The sequence below is a fragment of the Lampetra planeri genome, chromosome 13 (assembly GCF_965212315.1).
Source record: "Lampetra planeri chromosome 13, kcLamPlan1.2.h2, whole genome shotgun sequence".
Taxonomy (NCBI): domain Eukaryota; kingdom Metazoa; phylum Chordata; class Hyperoartia; order Petromyzontiformes; family Petromyzontidae; genus Lampetra; species Lampetra planeri.
This window is the reverse complement of record NC_136119.1, coordinates 6,895,199-6,911,176: the sequence shown is the minus strand read 5'-3', so window position 1 is coordinate 6,911,176 and position 15,978 is coordinate 6,895,199. Positions and strand designations below refer to the sequence as shown.

Genomic DNA, 15,978 nt, shown 5'->3' with positions numbered 1-15,978 from the left:
AAACAGGACGTTTTCTGAAGCAAGCCACCAAAGCCTAAACAAACTTACTGTAGTCAATTTAACATGTAGGCTTTCCTGAACAATATTTTTTGTCATAGATGTTTGGGTCAGGTGACATAAAGTCGATGTGGCCAAATTTGCCAAACTATCCTACTCCGGTTTTCTCGTCTTGATTGCTGAATGGACTTCGAGCGGTCTGTAAGTAAGATTCCACTGGGCCAAACTGCTACAAGGCAACACTGAAGTATAAATTGTCGTGTAATATACAGGGCACGGTAAACATACTTTGATGTGGAATCATAAATGACTATATATTAACGCACTCAATTGTGTAACATGTGACATACCAGGTGTGTAAATCTATATGTATAAAAGGGAAATTTGTGAATATGTGTGTCTGTTCAAAATGTTTAACATACTTCCCGACATGCAACAAACTTCAAGTTTGCCATGTGGGTACTTTCCAGACTGTACATCATGCAAAAATTATAAAAAATACACTTTTGTATTTTTTTGGGGGGGGAGGGGTGCAATAATGCATCTAATTTGCACGACAAGTGAGCTGTGACGTCACATCTGTCATGTGACCCGTATGCGGGAGTGTAACGGAGTGTGCCTGCTCATGTCACGGCCCCCCCCCAACCCTCCGCGAGTAAAGTGCCATACAAATGTGTTGTAGGTCACTCTAAGGCGTTCTTCGCGCAGCATTGCTGCTTTATTATCTCAGTCGTTTACTGCCGTACGCACCCTGAAAGATGTGTGTCTGCAGCAAGCGCGAGTATGTGTACCTATGGACGCGCGTGTGTGTAGGGGGAGCGGTAGTGTAGTGGTTAGCGCGCCGCGCTACGAACCCGGCGACCCGAGTTCGATTCCCGCTCACGGCCACCACCGGTGACGATTATTTGAACCGGTCCTGGGCCCTCCCCTAGGTCGACTCAGCCTCAAACGAGTAACTGGTGTGGCGTGTGAACATCGCCACTGGGGAGACAAAGGCGGTCGGGCGTCGTGAATCCAAGTCCCGGGTAGTAAAGCTAGTCGCTACATATAAATCACAGCGAATGTAAAGCACATGGCATACCTGTCAACCCATACATGTCAACCCGTATTCTTGTCCAGGGAATTTGAGTTTTCAGGTTCATATGGAGTACAGCCATTTCAATACGGGGAAATGTGTTTTCATCTATTTGTATCTCGCCTTGTGATGGGACATTTTAGGATGAAAGGGTGACCAATAAGGTTTGAATTGGTCCGTAATAAGGTAGGGGCACTGATAAGGGGATGACAGGTATGATGCCATGGTGCTATTACATTGAGGCTAATGGAGCGTGTGCTGCACAGTGTGTGTGTACTCCACGGCGTGTGGATTAATAACGTCTGTATAGTATTCCTTCCACTCGCACGGTGTGAAAATCTTTATGCAAAACTTTGATCGTTTTCCAGAAGCACAACCCCCACAGAGAGAGCGGAGTGGTCTGACCTCTCCAATCCCACACTCCATGGGGCTACTGCTGCACAACAAGTGGCGTTTCACAGCTGCAGACTTTCCCAACACCCGACGGGTATTAGAAAAAAAAGAGCCAATGCCGGGTGCACAAAATAAATAAATCACCATCCACCACCACCACCACCGTTTGCGCAATGTGGGGAACAGCAGAAAAGCCACAAACACACAGCAAAGTCGATCCACTGTTGGATGAGAGGGGGGGGGGGGTCGCGGGAATTATGTGACCGGAGGGTTAAAATTCTTAGGTTTTTTCCGGTAAAGTCACGTAGGTAAAAAACAATTTAAATTAATTTTTTTACCTACGTGACTTTACCGAAAAAACCTAAGAATACGAATCCTTGCAGTCACGAAAGCTTAAAATCTAGACCGGAGGGTTCAACTTCGCTGGCCGTCGCCGCAGCTTGGGTGAAGGCAAGGGGCATTGCCGGTAGTTGTATACACGTGGGAGCATAGATGTACAGTCCAACGGTTTGTTTTGCTGCGCTGTTCCCTCTGCCGCCCACCACGTAGACTAGCAAGCCTGTGACGAACGTCGGGTGCCTGGTGGTCACCCGTCCTAAGCATTTAGGGGCCGTCCATAAATGACGTCACGCAATTTTGGACGATTTTTTACCCCCCCCCCCCCCCCTTGTCACACGACGTCACAAAAAGTCAGGCCCCCCCTCTCAAATATGACGTCACAAAGCTCTGCCCCCCCTCCCCAAAACCATATTTTAATTTGGAAAATACAACATGCTTCAAATCGCTTTAAACTATCGTCATTGTAGTGCGTATTTAATGTGGCCCTGCACTCTGATGTTGTAGGCGAAAACATTTATTAAAAAGGAGGCGTTGGAAAGCTGAAATTTAGCATAAAATTTACTTGAAAATATTCATCGTCTAACTAAAACTGCAGATGTTCAGAATATTATATTGAAATTCTCTTATTATTATCATATATTAAAAGTAATTATAACTATAAAAAATATATTTGAAACTTTGTAGTAGAATGAAGCAAAATGGTGAGTACAATTATAGCAATCAGATATTCATTCCACAAAATGAAAAGCCCTGGTAGAATCATTAAGATCTAAATTATGAATAACTAAATGTATGCTTCTCCATTCTCCGATGGAGAAGCAAAATGCTCCTTCATGGAAAAAATAAAAGGTGACCTTTGTAAATGTAAATAATCAAATAGTTAATAATGAAAATTAATCAAAATTAGTGTTGTTATAACAATTCTATTTAATTAAGTAGAACGTGCTTATATTTAAAGTTGCGCATTTTGATGTGACGTCACATTTATCAAACTCTCCCCCCCCTCGTCACACATCGTCACAAATGTCTGACCCCCCCCCCCAGGTGCGTGACGTCATTTATGGACGGCCCCTTACCACCCACGCCGGCTTCTAAGATCGGGTGCACGCTGCACAGTGCCACAAACAGGCACAACGAGGCCTGGAACAAAGAAAACCGCGCAGCACTGCGGAGAATGGGTTCAAGTTACGATGAACTCGTTTAAAACGGCGCGAGAACTGAAGGATAGAGAGAGTCCCGTTTGCAAGAGTGACCCGGGGGCGAATTCAGTCGTCCGCCTGGTCAAGGGTGATGACAGCGACGCAATGACAAACGATAATCCCGATTGAGTAACTTGCGGTGAACATACCCTTTGGTTCTTTCGGTAAAGTCACGTAGGTAGAAAAATAATAGATCACGACGTTTCGATCGCAACGCAAGCAATCGTCATCAGGTGGGACAACCACAGCAAGAAAACACTGCTGTAGTCGAGTATGGATTCCTGCAATCACGAAAGCTTCAAATCAAGATTGCGGTGAACCCTTCAATCACGGCAACATTTGGAGGCTTACGCCCGCACACAATGGCCCGGGTTGTAAACCCCTTGGGGATGTGATTAAGCAAAGGAACAACAAGTTTGCTGTTAAGTGTGTACGTTCATCTTCCCGGCGCGGAGTGAAGAGGGCAATTCCCGTAAGGCTCGGTGTGGAACTCGGAACACTCGTGTGTGTGTCTGTGTCCCGTGCACGTTGCGCCACATGCATTTACAGAAACCCGTGTCGTTCCGTGTCAGAGGCTTGTTTGTCGCGTTCACCACGATGCGACAATTGGCCACGATGTTTTGTTACTCTCTCGTGACAGAACAATGTTGAAGCTTTCGATTTAAAGCTTTCGTGACTGTAGGGATTCATCTTCTTGGTTCTTTCGGTAAAGTCACGTAGAAGGAAAATAATAAAATAATAAAAATAAAACTATAAAATAATTCTCACGACGTTTCGGCCACAACGCAAGCAGCCGTCTTCATGTGGAGAACAGGTCTGTCGAGAAGGCCTTCTCGAGAACAGAATTATTTTATTATGTTTTATTTTTATTATTTTATTATTTTCCTTCTACATGACTTTACCGAAAGAACCAAGAAAATGTTGAAGCTCTTCGCGTAACAGTCGCTCGCTACCCCCTCCCCTCCCTCTACCCTTGCGATCAGATTAATGTCACATTCAGGGATGAGAAAAATAGTAGCGGTGAACGTAGCAATCTGTCGTGGCTGTAAGGAGTAATGTGAACCCAATACATGTCACAAGTAACCGCAATAGTCAATTGCAGCCTCTGCCATTTCACTGGTGGACTAAGGCCTCCGCACACTCACGCCTGGATGTCGATCGGAGTTGTTTGACTCTGCTTCACCAGTTCTACACGCAGGCTTTCGCGACCAATATCATCCACAATAGCGGTTTTTTTGGTTAGATCACGTAATTTGTCATCAAAAGCCGCCACCACTTGCACAATGCGCATGTACGTTGACTCATTAACCCCCCCCCCCCCCCCCACGTGGCGCAAGAGAGCAGAAGCGTGGTCACCACATCTACGCCTCTATATAAGGAACGAAACTGTTAGACTTCTCCACAAATCTGGCTGTCGCCTGATGAAGCTAGTTGTAATTACTGGCGAAACGTCGTACTCAGTTTGTAAATGTTGTGGCTTGACTCTCCAACACACCGGTTAGTGCTGTACTAGTGACGAATTGGCCACGTTCTGTTTACACCATTGGAACCTCATTTGCCAGTAAAAAATATGATAATTGTTTTTTTTTGCATTATGACTGCAGATATTGTGGTCTATGCAAACATGACTCCTTGTAAAAAAGGTGTCCGTTTTGTTGCCAGATGTAAGGGTAAAAAACCAATTATATTTTTTACTGGCAAATGAGGTTCCAATGGTGTAAATGCTTACCCCGAGCTCTCATACTCTGATGGTGCATTGTCTTTGAGTTGTGCGCCTGTTGGCGTCATCTGGTCCAACCCATGTGAGACTAAGCTCTAAGGAAAGCTGTCTCGGGTGTGGGCCAATCAACTTCAAGGACAGTGCATACATTATCAGAGTTATGTTTTTTGTTTGCATTATGACTGCAGGTATTGTGGTCTATGCAAACATGACTCCTTGTAAAAAAAGGTGTCAGTTTTGTTGCCAGATGGAAGGGTAAAAAAAACAATTATCATGGCCACGTTCTATTTACGTGACAACCCTTACTAGTTGGCTGTGTCGGCTGGCGGCGGGTTTTAACGACACATTTATACATATACGCGATCTAACCCCCCAAAAAAACCTCTATTGTGCTTCACCACACTCGTCAGTGTGGCTTGGTGAAGGGGGGGAGGGTGAGGGAGGGAGCAGTGTGGGGGGCAGGATAAGTTCAGATGTGACTCACCAGTGAAACCATATCAAGCGATTACATTATCATGATGATCATGATAGTTTGAGGCCAAAATTACATTTTGTTTAAGTGGCAACAAACACAATTGTCCTTGTGTAGTACCCAAATTCCAGCACGACATCGCAGAACAATTGCCACGGCCGATCCCTGCAGTATATATATATGTTACTTATATAGTCGCTAGGCTATCTCGGCCTAATGTTTGACCTGCCGTTCTCGTCCTTCCATCCATATGTAGGGGTGTCAGGGGAAGGATTCCCACCAATAGGAGGGTTAGTGGGAGGGGTGATCGAGGAGATATAAGGGGAGAATGGGCGGGAAGAAGGGGCCTTTGGCGGGAACGAGATTGGGACGGCTGGGGACAGGTGTGGATGGGAGAAAAGGATTAAAAGACGAAACCCCTGCAATCTTGTGTCGGCTCTTCTTTACACATACATCCCCCCCCCCTCGTCCTTTAACCCCCTCACTGGGGCTCGGCATTCGTTACAGTATCCTTCTTAGCGCTGGCAGGACAGTGGCCACGGTGCGTACACCCTGGCACTATTCTGGCTCGGCCGCTATTTATACCAACCACCTTCGCCCCGATGCGCCACAGTCCCGAGTCCCGGAATCATGCACGCGGGCGGCCACAGCAGCAGCAACAAGAACAACTTAATTCTAGATTTGAAGCTTTCGTGACTGCAAGGATTCATATTCTTAGGTTTTTTTCGGTAAAGTCACGTAGGTAAAAAATTAAAATTAATAAAATAAAAATGAAATAAAAATCACGACGTTTGTGTTGCCTCCGAAACGTCGTGATTTTATTTTTATTTTATTAATTTTTATTTTTTTTACCTACGTGACTTTAACGAAAAAACCTAAGAATAAGAACAACAACAAAAGTAGGTGGCCGGGTGGCCCCTGGGTTCGAATTCGAGGAAGCTGTCTGTGCTCATAAAACAGGGTTCCCAAGTGCGGTGGAGTTTTGACGGTCCCAGGCCAGTCACCGAATGGCTGCACGAGAAACAATCACATTTAATTGAGCGGTGTGCTCATTTTGGATACGTTACAGCTCCATAAAAAAAAACCTGACTGTCATGCGGGGAATGGCACTCTCACGTGGACGGGCGAGTGGGACAGTTCTGCCCCCCAACTGTGTGGACCAGAGGTCAATTCAAGGGCTCTCAGAGGCAAGCGCTGCGATATCTACTTGTGAGGGAGCGTTCCCTAATACGAAGGGCCGTGTCCGTACTGCTCCGAGGAGAGAGATCGGAATGGGAACTTCACCTCATGACATGACAGACACTGACCGCACAGTGAATTCCCCAAGCGAATATGCGTGCCCCCGTGAAACGACACGCCACGGAGAGCCCTTCATCGAGTAGGTTGGAAAGTTCCCAACGTTAACTACTGGGAGTCAAATGAGCCAAGTACCCAGCAGGTTTACCATCCACTTCTGTTAAACTACACCTTGACTTAAAACTTTCGTGACTGCAGGAATTAATATTCTTTGGTTCTTTTGGTAAAGTCGCGTAGATATCAAAATAAAGTGAATAAAAATGTAATTAAAAAATTAAAACCACGACGTTTCGATAGCAACACAAGCGGTCGTCATCAGGAAAAGGGGGGTTAGCCTCTAAAGGCAAACTGTTTATAAAGGTTTAAAATGGGCGTAGCCCAAGTGTCAGCAGCATGGGCAGGGCAGCTGATGTTAATGTCGGTGATGGTAGGAGTGGGAAACGACGGCACTGGTGGTGGGTTTCCATCAATTAAAGGGCTGCCAGGTAATCATTGCACCTCGCTTTACACAATCACACCGTTGACGGTGGAGGTTGCTGCTAGAGATGATGGTAGTAGTAGGTAATGATGGTACTGTTGGTGGGCTTCCACCAATTAAGGGCTGCCAGGTCTAAAATGGAAACATTACAGCAAGTTATGACTTGAAATGGTTGATAACGTCCTTCAAGTGATTTCTGAGTTTGTACCCATCTTCTCTGTTGAAATTGTGTCTATGTCTGTATATATGGATGACTTCATGAACGAATCTTTGTTGATAGCCAGTGGGTTTGCAAAGTATCTTTGTCTTAGAGAAATCAATTTCGTGTGAGCCAGCCGCATTAAAATAATGATAATCCATGGCAGAACTATTGGTCCTACCGTGTTTCAAATCTGCCTTATGCTCGCGAACACGGTCCGAGACATGCCGCCCATTTTCCTGATGATGGCCGCTTGTGTTGCGATCGAAACGTCGTGGTTTTTCTTTTTTATTATTTTATTTCTATTCACTTTATTTGTATTATTATATCCACGTGAAGAACCAAAGCATATTTAAACTATACCCTTCCATCTTGCCCTTACTCATGCGTTTCAGTACTTGACAGTGAATTAGATTTACCTACAACCTAAAATTGAAAGCTGACAAACACTGCCGTGTGTGTGTACAGCACTTCTGGGCTGCCACTTGATGTAAATATAGCTGCCGTTAACAGCTTCAATAGCAGGGCTCAATTACTCTTTAGCTGTCAAGTGCTCCCTATGCAGTAGGTCGTAAGCGATACAAGCCACGAGACCGTAATGTTAATAGGCTCACGTGCTTGGTAGGACATTTACAGTTACAGATCTTCTGAGTAACGCATTAGCGCCAATTGCACTTAAGTTGTCCTCTCCATTCAGGCAGTTAATGATTTTCTAGAGATCTACGAATCCAAGGATTGCTTCCACTTACACGTGAACTTAGAACACGTACATTAGCTCTGAATAGCTGCATCAGCTTGAGGTGACCTGGTGGCTTGGCGGTCAGGACACTTCGCCAGTTACACGGTTTGAGCTCCGGGGTGTGTATCCAGGTTGAGACCACCTGTGATTGACTGAAGTGTGGTGAGTTTGTGGTCTCAGACCTGTACACCGCACACGCAAACAAATAATACTAAATCATTTTTAAAATTACATTTGGCTTTTACTTAACTGCCTAAATTTCACACCTGGAAAGTAAAGCATTTGCTTTGACATTCCACAAACGATCTTTGTAGGGCGTGTAAAGGGTGACCCGTGGTGTGGCTAAAGAGACCACTTAAAGTAACTTCAGAAGTAGTTCTGTAACGACAACGGGGCGATGCGCTGCTATCTATGAGAGTTTGCAAATTTAAATTCCCTTGTCTCGTGACACGATGATATGACATCACGATGAGAACAATTTGAATGTAATTGTATGTGGGAAAGACCATTTTGATTGAGGTATGGACATTGGCAGCAACGTTGTTGCTTGCAGGAGAAGATGGACTACGTTGTGAATGGTGTAGAATGCGGGTACAAACGTCCGTGTCCATGCATACTGCAGCGTTAACGTTTTACAGCTGCATGAGTAACGCGATTTGCCTACGACCTTCGAAAGACTTTGGCTTGAGCTTTCATTACACTCTGACGCAGAGCAGCGATAACCTTCACTTCGGACATTCTGTAAAATCCTGGACGTTACCAATGTCAATGCATTGAGTTTACTTTCATATTTACCCGTTTTTTTTTACTATTTTGTATACTGAGCTAGTATCTCTTTTTCTTGGTTCTTTCGGTAAAGTCACGTAGAAGGGAAATAATAAAATAAAATAAAACATAATAAAATATTATTATTTTAAAAGAATAAAAATAAAACATATTATAAGAAAAAATATTTAATAATGTTTTATTTTTATTATTTTATTATTTCCCTTCTACGTGACTTTACCGAAAGAACCAAGAAGATGAATCCCTGCAGTCACGAAAGCTTTACATCGAAATCTGGTATCTCTTTTTCAGCGGCGACCTGGCCACACATGATAGCTCATCAAAAGTGGATTATATCATCGTAAGTGGCAATTTGTAGTTCTATCCATCCAAATAATCAATAGGAATGTTGTTTATAAATGTGCGGGGAAAAACTGGAGGTTACAGAGAAAAGTCCACACGGCCACCACGGGGAGAGAGAGAGAGAACAAAATATGCAACAGGCATCGTTAGGGTCCAGGATCACACCCACGACCTCCGACATACTCCGACCTCGATTCAATGAACTGTCTGAATTCGGGATTGTGAATAAGTTAAATGAACAAAAAAAATTGTAAGTGTGATAAATAATAATAACTCTAGTGACTGGGGAGGGACTTGTGAATGCATGACAACACATTTTGTTTTACTCGCACCTATTATAACACGTGCGATTTGAGACACGTTAAACGAGCTCAATAATTATCAATGTTGATTGATGCATAGATGCATCGATACTCCCCTAATGCTTTGAGTTTTGTTCTATGATATGTAATTGGTTAACCAGAGTTCTCATTTTTGTTGAATCTCAATTTTACCCAGGACTCATTTTCAAGTGGATCACTCTAAGAATGCTTGGCTACAACCTTGAAGAGTAGTTTTGTTCCTCATTGCAATGTAAGTAAATGTACTTCCATCAAGTAAATTTTTTTTTTAAGTAGTTTCCAAAGTGTGCTGGAAGCTGCTTCAAGAATTGAACAAGAAATCGTTCAGTTCCTACCGAAGCGCCCAGGACATGGAGCGAAACTTTGGACATCGTGGAGAACAACACGCGGTTTGAGCCGAACACGCATCAGAAAGCCACACCACTCTCATTAAAGCAACCCCATCCACCCTGCCAGCCCAGAATTTTCATGTCATCATTATTATATTGCTCAATGCTTATAAAGACCTCTCTTTGTTAATATACATATGCATCTACAGTCTATCATACGGCCACAAATGTCCTGGACTTTAACAAACAAAATGTGTACGTGGCCTTGCAGAGCAAAGCTCTGGTGACGAGTTCACCAACCACGAGTTCACTAACCAGGGTGCGGATTCGCAAACAGTGTTGATGAAAGTCACGACACCTCACCCAGCCGTTCAACCGGAAAACACATCACTGCCATTGATGCAATCCCCCATCGCCTTCCTCATACCACACTGCCCCCCCTCCCTCCGCCCCCGCCTCCTCCCCTGCCCACTCCATCCTCGTGCCGCTCTTACCTCCGCGGCGTACTGCACCCCGTCGACGTAGTGCTCCGAGCCGCGCTGTCTCCCCACGCTGCCCCAGTGCAGGTGGAACTGCACAGCCTCGTAGCGCCAGGGCAGGCCCCCTCCCGACATCTCCATTCCGGGCGGCAGTTTCACAAACACTGTGGGCATGAGAGGGCAGGGGGGGGGGTGGGTGAGGGTTGCCACCTGGCCAGGCTTTTCAACGATCATCTAGGACAGGGGTGGGGAACCTTTTTTCTGCCAAGGACCATTTGGATATTTATAACATCATTCGCGGGCCATACAAAATTATCAACTTAAAAATTTGCCTGTTATATTTGGTCAAACATTTAATTAACTCACCCCTAATGTGATGGCTGGAAGTGCTTCTCTTTGGTGAGGAGTGTGATGTTAGCTGGTATTGATGATGTTGCTACTCGCAACTGCTTTTCCAGGTTTGCTCCTAGATTTATTGAATTTCGAGTCCTACCTGCGGTTGCCTTGGCAGGGCCAGACCAAATGATTTTGCGGGCCTTATACGGCCCGGGGGCCGGACATTCCCCACCCCTGATCTAGGACATTAAAAGTCCCCGTTTTTTAAATTATAATTTACCTAATAATAATGATACACCACTTGGAACGATGCATTATATCCACACGTCGCTCTCCTCTCTTTTTGCCATTCTGCATATTCCCATGACTGTCCCAGTTTTGTTGTTGTATTGCAGAGGTGGCAAGTGCAGCTCTGGGGAGGAGGGTGTGGGGCGGGGGAAGGTTACATAACGGGACCAGGTTCGTCAAGAAGGTCGACTCCGTCGACACTGACAAAACTCCCCTGAAAAGTAAATCGTCTTCTTCTTTTGTCGTGAGATCAAAACTAAAGTCTCCCCGACAGTGACCCACCTTTCCTCAGGCATGATTACTTTGAGCTGCGCTTCCTGCTGCCTCTGTCGTGTCATAATTGTAGGGTTATAAATGAGGTACAGCACTTGTAATTGACGGCTTTTGATCAAGCAAATTCTGATTGAAGGCCTCCCCATGCTCGGTCAGTAGCGGTTGGCTATTTCTACCATACTTCACCACGCCGGTCAGTGCGGGTTGGTGAAGCCTGGGATCGGTTCAGATATAATTCGTCGTTGATGTTAGTCATGGCCGGGAAATCAAATTCAGGTTCGTAGCACAGTGCGCTGCTAACCGTTGAGCCACCGGTGACCCCCAAAAGTACTTGAAAACGTACCTTTGAAAACAAGTACGAACTTGCATGCTCTATAACCCGTAGTTTAAAGTGGGCACTTTGAACTTCAAAAGGCCCCCGTCCGACAACTTGTGGCTACAAGCACAAGGAGGCAATAAACTCCATCCAACTTTTTTCCCAGTGGCAGGTGAAATAATCAGGTGGCGAATGAATGATTGAGAAGGCAAAGACAAAGCGGAGGAGATGAATAATGCACCTGCCCTGCACCCCCACCACTCCTGGGGAATCGGCGCCAATCCCAACCCTCGATTTAAAGCTTTCGTGACTGCAGGGATTCATCTTCTTGGTTCTTTCGGAAAAGTCACGTAGAATGGAAATAATAAAATAATAAAAATAAAACATAATAAAAGAATTCTCACAACGTTTCTGCCACAACGCAAGCAACTGTCCTCAGGTGGAGAACTGTCGAGAAGACAGACCTGTTCTCCACCTGAGGACGGCTGCTTGCGTTGTGGCCAAAACGTCGTGGGAATTATTTTATTATGTTTTATTTTTATTATTTTATTATTTCCATTCTACGTGACTTTACCGAAAGAACCAAGAAGATGAATCCCAACCCTACTGTCCAGTGGATGACGGCAAAAGGAGCAGTCCTGCAATTTCTTGCTTGTGCTCACCGCTGGCAGAAGGACCTCCACTGTTTTGGCCTGCTCTTCCACGCTGACCAGACGTTTTCGAAGAGGTGTGAGTACCCACACTTTACCCTACCACAAGCTGCCTCATAGAGTAACTATGGTAAAACCTTTATACTTTCCAACAGCTATATAGCACTGGCCACAAATGATATCCCAATAAAGTGACTTATCGTGTGGACATTTATCGAAGCCAAATACTACAAATACTCTAATGTTGCCACGGCATAGTTGGTTTTACACTTTGATCATTCGTGGAGTTGTAGTCATCGTCCTGCTTGATGATTTTCATCAAATCAGTCATTGTGGACTGAAAGAAGAAGAAACTCCATTTGGCGACTATTTTGGTCACGAATTTCCCTAATGAAACAACAACAACAATTTAACACGTAGGCTTTCGCGACAAATATTATTCATAATCCACGTTTTTGGGTTTAGATCGCGTTATTTATAAATGTGTCGTAACCTTCCACCACCCGACACGGCCAATCAGTAAAAGAGTGTCACGTTTACAAAAGACAAATAGTTCACTGCTTTAGCCCACCGGTGTGTTGAAGCGTGAAACCACAACATTTACAATTTGAGTACGACGTTTCACTGGGCAATTGCATCCAGCATCATCGGGTAATTCGCCAGAATGGTGAGGCTCTGCTGTGTCTCCCGTTCTTATATAGAGCAGCAGCAGCGCCACCATTCATCACTAAGTGACAGTCACGTCACTGCAGCGCTGGTGGCCAGGCTTCGTATGCTTTGAGGCCCTGTGAAGGTGGTCAAAGGTTCGCTGGCAAGAGGTCATTCATGACATTAACACCGGACGAACGCTTTGGTGGCATGCCCGCGCACGCACGTACGTACGTGTGTGCCCGTTGTTGGTCATGTTGTAGGTGGTCTGGCTGGGCGCGTCGTAGCCCAAGACAGAGACGGGGGGCAGGTCGGGGACGAGGCGAGTGGCATCCGTTCTCACGTCCACAGGCGACTGGTTGTCCCCGCCGCAGATTGGGTACGTCTCCTTCCAGTGCTCCTGTCCATGGGGACCTGTGTGCGTGTGTGTGCGTGTGTGTTGTAGGGCCAGGAGGAGCGGTAGTGTAGCGGTTAGCGCGCTGCGCTATGAACCCGGCGACTCGAGTTCGAATCCCGCTCACGGCGAACACGAGTGACGATTATCTGAACCGGTCCTGGGCCTCCCCTAGGTCGACTCAGCCTCAAATGAGTACCTGGTACGATGTGTAAACATCGCCGCTAGGAAGACAAAGGCGGTCGGGCGTGGTGCTGGCCATCCACCCCCTTGTGTACCGTTCCGGCCTTCATAGGTGCTCGTTAACAGCACTTGCCCCTACAGTCTGTTAAGGCTATACAGGGGATTCTAGATTTGAATCCCCAGGGGATCTTTGTGATCTTTGTTGTGGGGCCAGGGGAGCGGTAGTGTAGCGGTGAGAGCGCTGCTCTACAAACCCGATGACCCGAATTCGATTCCCGCTCACGGCCAACACCAGTGACAATTATTTGAACCGGTCATGATCCTCCAAGGTCAACTCAGCCTCAAATGAGTACCTGGTGCAGTGTGCAAATATCGCTACTGAGGAGACAAAGGTGGCCGGGCGTGGTGGTGGCCACCCACCCCCTCGTGTGCCATGCCGGCCTTCATAGGTGCACGCTAACAGCAGCTTGCCCCAACAGCCTGTTATAGGCTATACGGGGGATCTTTGTCTTTGTGTGGGGCCCCATCATAGTTGGCCATGGTCCATCAACTGCTTGATGAAGGTTCTCCCCATGCTGTTGCTATCGCTCACGTTCCTGAGATGCAATATTCCAATCTCGCACCTGCGCACGAGCTGACCACATCGCTCCATCTCCACGGTGGATGTCCTACTGGGCATGTTCTCTCCAATAACTGCTACTCACTCCAAAGTCAAATTCATCCACCTGCCACAATTATTCCGAGCCACGTGTCCTACCCAAGCCTCCGCATCATAATTTTGTCTCTCGTTGTAATTCACAGGATGCGCTTCTCCATGCGTCTTTTTGCACTTTTCATTATTTATTCTCGTTCATTTGTCAATGACAGATGTTTCCGATTAAAATGTAACGAAAATGTAAATACTCACCAACTTAAAAAAAAAACATAGGAGGCAAGTTACAATGATTCACACTCGGAGGGGTTCGATAAATGGTCACATTTTGGTGTTACAACCCTTATTTTTTATTTTACCAGGTAAAGCCCACAGAGCTGAGTAGCTCTTTTTCAGAAGAGAACTGACCACAAATGACAGCTCAACGAAGTGGCTTATCACGTGGAAATGTATAGCAGCCTCTCAATGCATGTTTCTAAAGGCGGAGGGAAACCCGGAGGACCCGGACAAAAAGCCACGGAATCCACGGGGAGGACATGCAAACTCGGAAGACACAGGCGCCAGGGTCAGGATTGAACCCACGGCCTCCTGTATAAAGAGGCGAGGGAGTTGGAGCGGTGGCTAAATGCTGCACGGAGGCAGCTTAGAGTGGCGGGGAGGTAGAGGGAGGACCTGCGTCAGGAACGACTGGATATAGCTAACGCTGGTAGAAGGAGCTGCATGTGTGTGGGGGAGGTCACGGGGGCGGCTGTGGGGGAAGACGCCCAAGTGATAGCTGCATGATACCAGAAGGAACCGACCTGGATCCAGAGTTTTCTTGCTTAACCAAAAGCTGCTGGGTGAACATCAGTCTGAAAAGCCAATAGGCTAAAGGACCAAAACACATATCGTACGTATTTGTATGAGACCCATAATGGAGTGGTGCTCATATTTGCTGTCACCTTTGGTAGCATTGCAAAAGGTGGCATGGGTGTCTGTGTATGAAGGTCATGTGTGCAGTTAGTTGACGGGCCCTGTTGGAGCAGTCACCGTGGTGGTTCGCAGGGAGGGGATCAGCTGCTTTTGTCAGCCTGTGTCATACTGAACCGTATGGGATGAACAATGGATGGATGGCTCGAACAAATCATTGTGGACAGCCTTGCCGTCGTAACTCTGTGGTTGTGGTCGATATTGAATATGAAATGAATGGAGAGTCTTGTTCAGGAACAGTTCTCACATCGGCAACTGGGGGGTGTTTACCGTATGACACACATATTGATTTAAATATTGTTGAAACACAGCACTGTGTGTCAGCCATTGAATTACTGGATACATATGTCTAGGTAGATTTATCTTATATAAGACATTATTCCCTGTGGAAACAGACCTAGGGAGTGCCGTGTACAGCCCTGCATAGATGAAGGTTTTCGACTGTTTCACACGTAGGCTTTCGCGACCAACATTATTTATTGTAAAGTTTTTTTGGCTTGGCTCGCATAAATGTAGATGTGTCATACACCCACCTAACACACCTGTGTGCGGGAGTGGTAAGAAATCGGTACGTTTTATTCACGGGACAAGGTTGACTGATAATAATGACCTGTGTCGGGTGGAGGTGGGTGTGCATTTCACGTGATCTAAGCCGAAAAGACGTTATCAAGAATTACCGATTGTGTTTAACCTGCGCGCCAGCCTTATTGCGTTACGTGAGATGCCTTCTTTCGATGGCTATCTAAGCCCACACTATATACACAGCGTGGCCTGCATATTTGTTACCGCGGTAAATGTTTGCTTTGCAGCCTGCACTCGTCTCTATTGATCTCCACGTGGGCAACGCACGTGACCAAACGATCACCTGGAAGATGGCGAGGATGACAGTTCATGTGGCCGTGCGTGCTATGCATACTGCAGGACCACGCAGCTGTACGAGCACTCGAACACGCGTCAATCATCACACGACGACGTCCAATGAACTACTGCGGAGGAAGCGAATCCAACTGGACCCCAGCTGTGGCTTTGTTTTTGATCCAAGTCTGCTTTCAATGTAGTAGTAAGAATAAAATGTTTAAAATGAG

The 15,978-nt window shown here is 45.9% G+C and overlaps 1 protein-coding gene and 1 long non-coding RNA gene across 3 annotated transcripts in view; one reads left to right on the top strand and one right to left on the bottom strand.

The window, feature by feature from the left end:
• LOC144721999 (carbonic anhydrase 14-like) overlaps positions 1 to 15,978 on the bottom strand; it is a 56,787-nt gene that overhangs the window by 30,156 nt on the left and 10,653 nt on the right. The window contains exons 4-5 of the mRNA XM_078600028.1: positions 12,930 to 13,109; positions 10,200 to 10,348 (exon numbers count right to left, since the gene is read on the bottom strand). Of these exons, the coding sequence (XP_078456154.1) occupies positions 10,200 to 10,348; positions 12,930 to 13,109 (329 nt within the window). The remainder of the gene's footprint in view (positions 1 to 10,199; positions 10,349 to 12,929; positions 13,110 to 15,978) is intronic.
• Positions 7,600 to 15,808, top strand: LOC144722000 (uncharacterized). 2 transcript variants are annotated; one of them, XR_013586006.1, is made up of 6 exons: positions 7,600 to 8,069; positions 8,985 to 9,033; positions 9,534 to 9,608; positions 10,916 to 11,029; positions 11,978 to 13,074; positions 15,703 to 15,808. It is a non-coding gene; the product is annotated as an uncharacterized LOC144722000 (long non-coding RNA). The 2 variants fall into 2 exon arrangements; XR_013586005.1 differs by lacking the exon at positions 8,985 to 9,033 and having other exon boundaries at positions 7,603 to 8,069.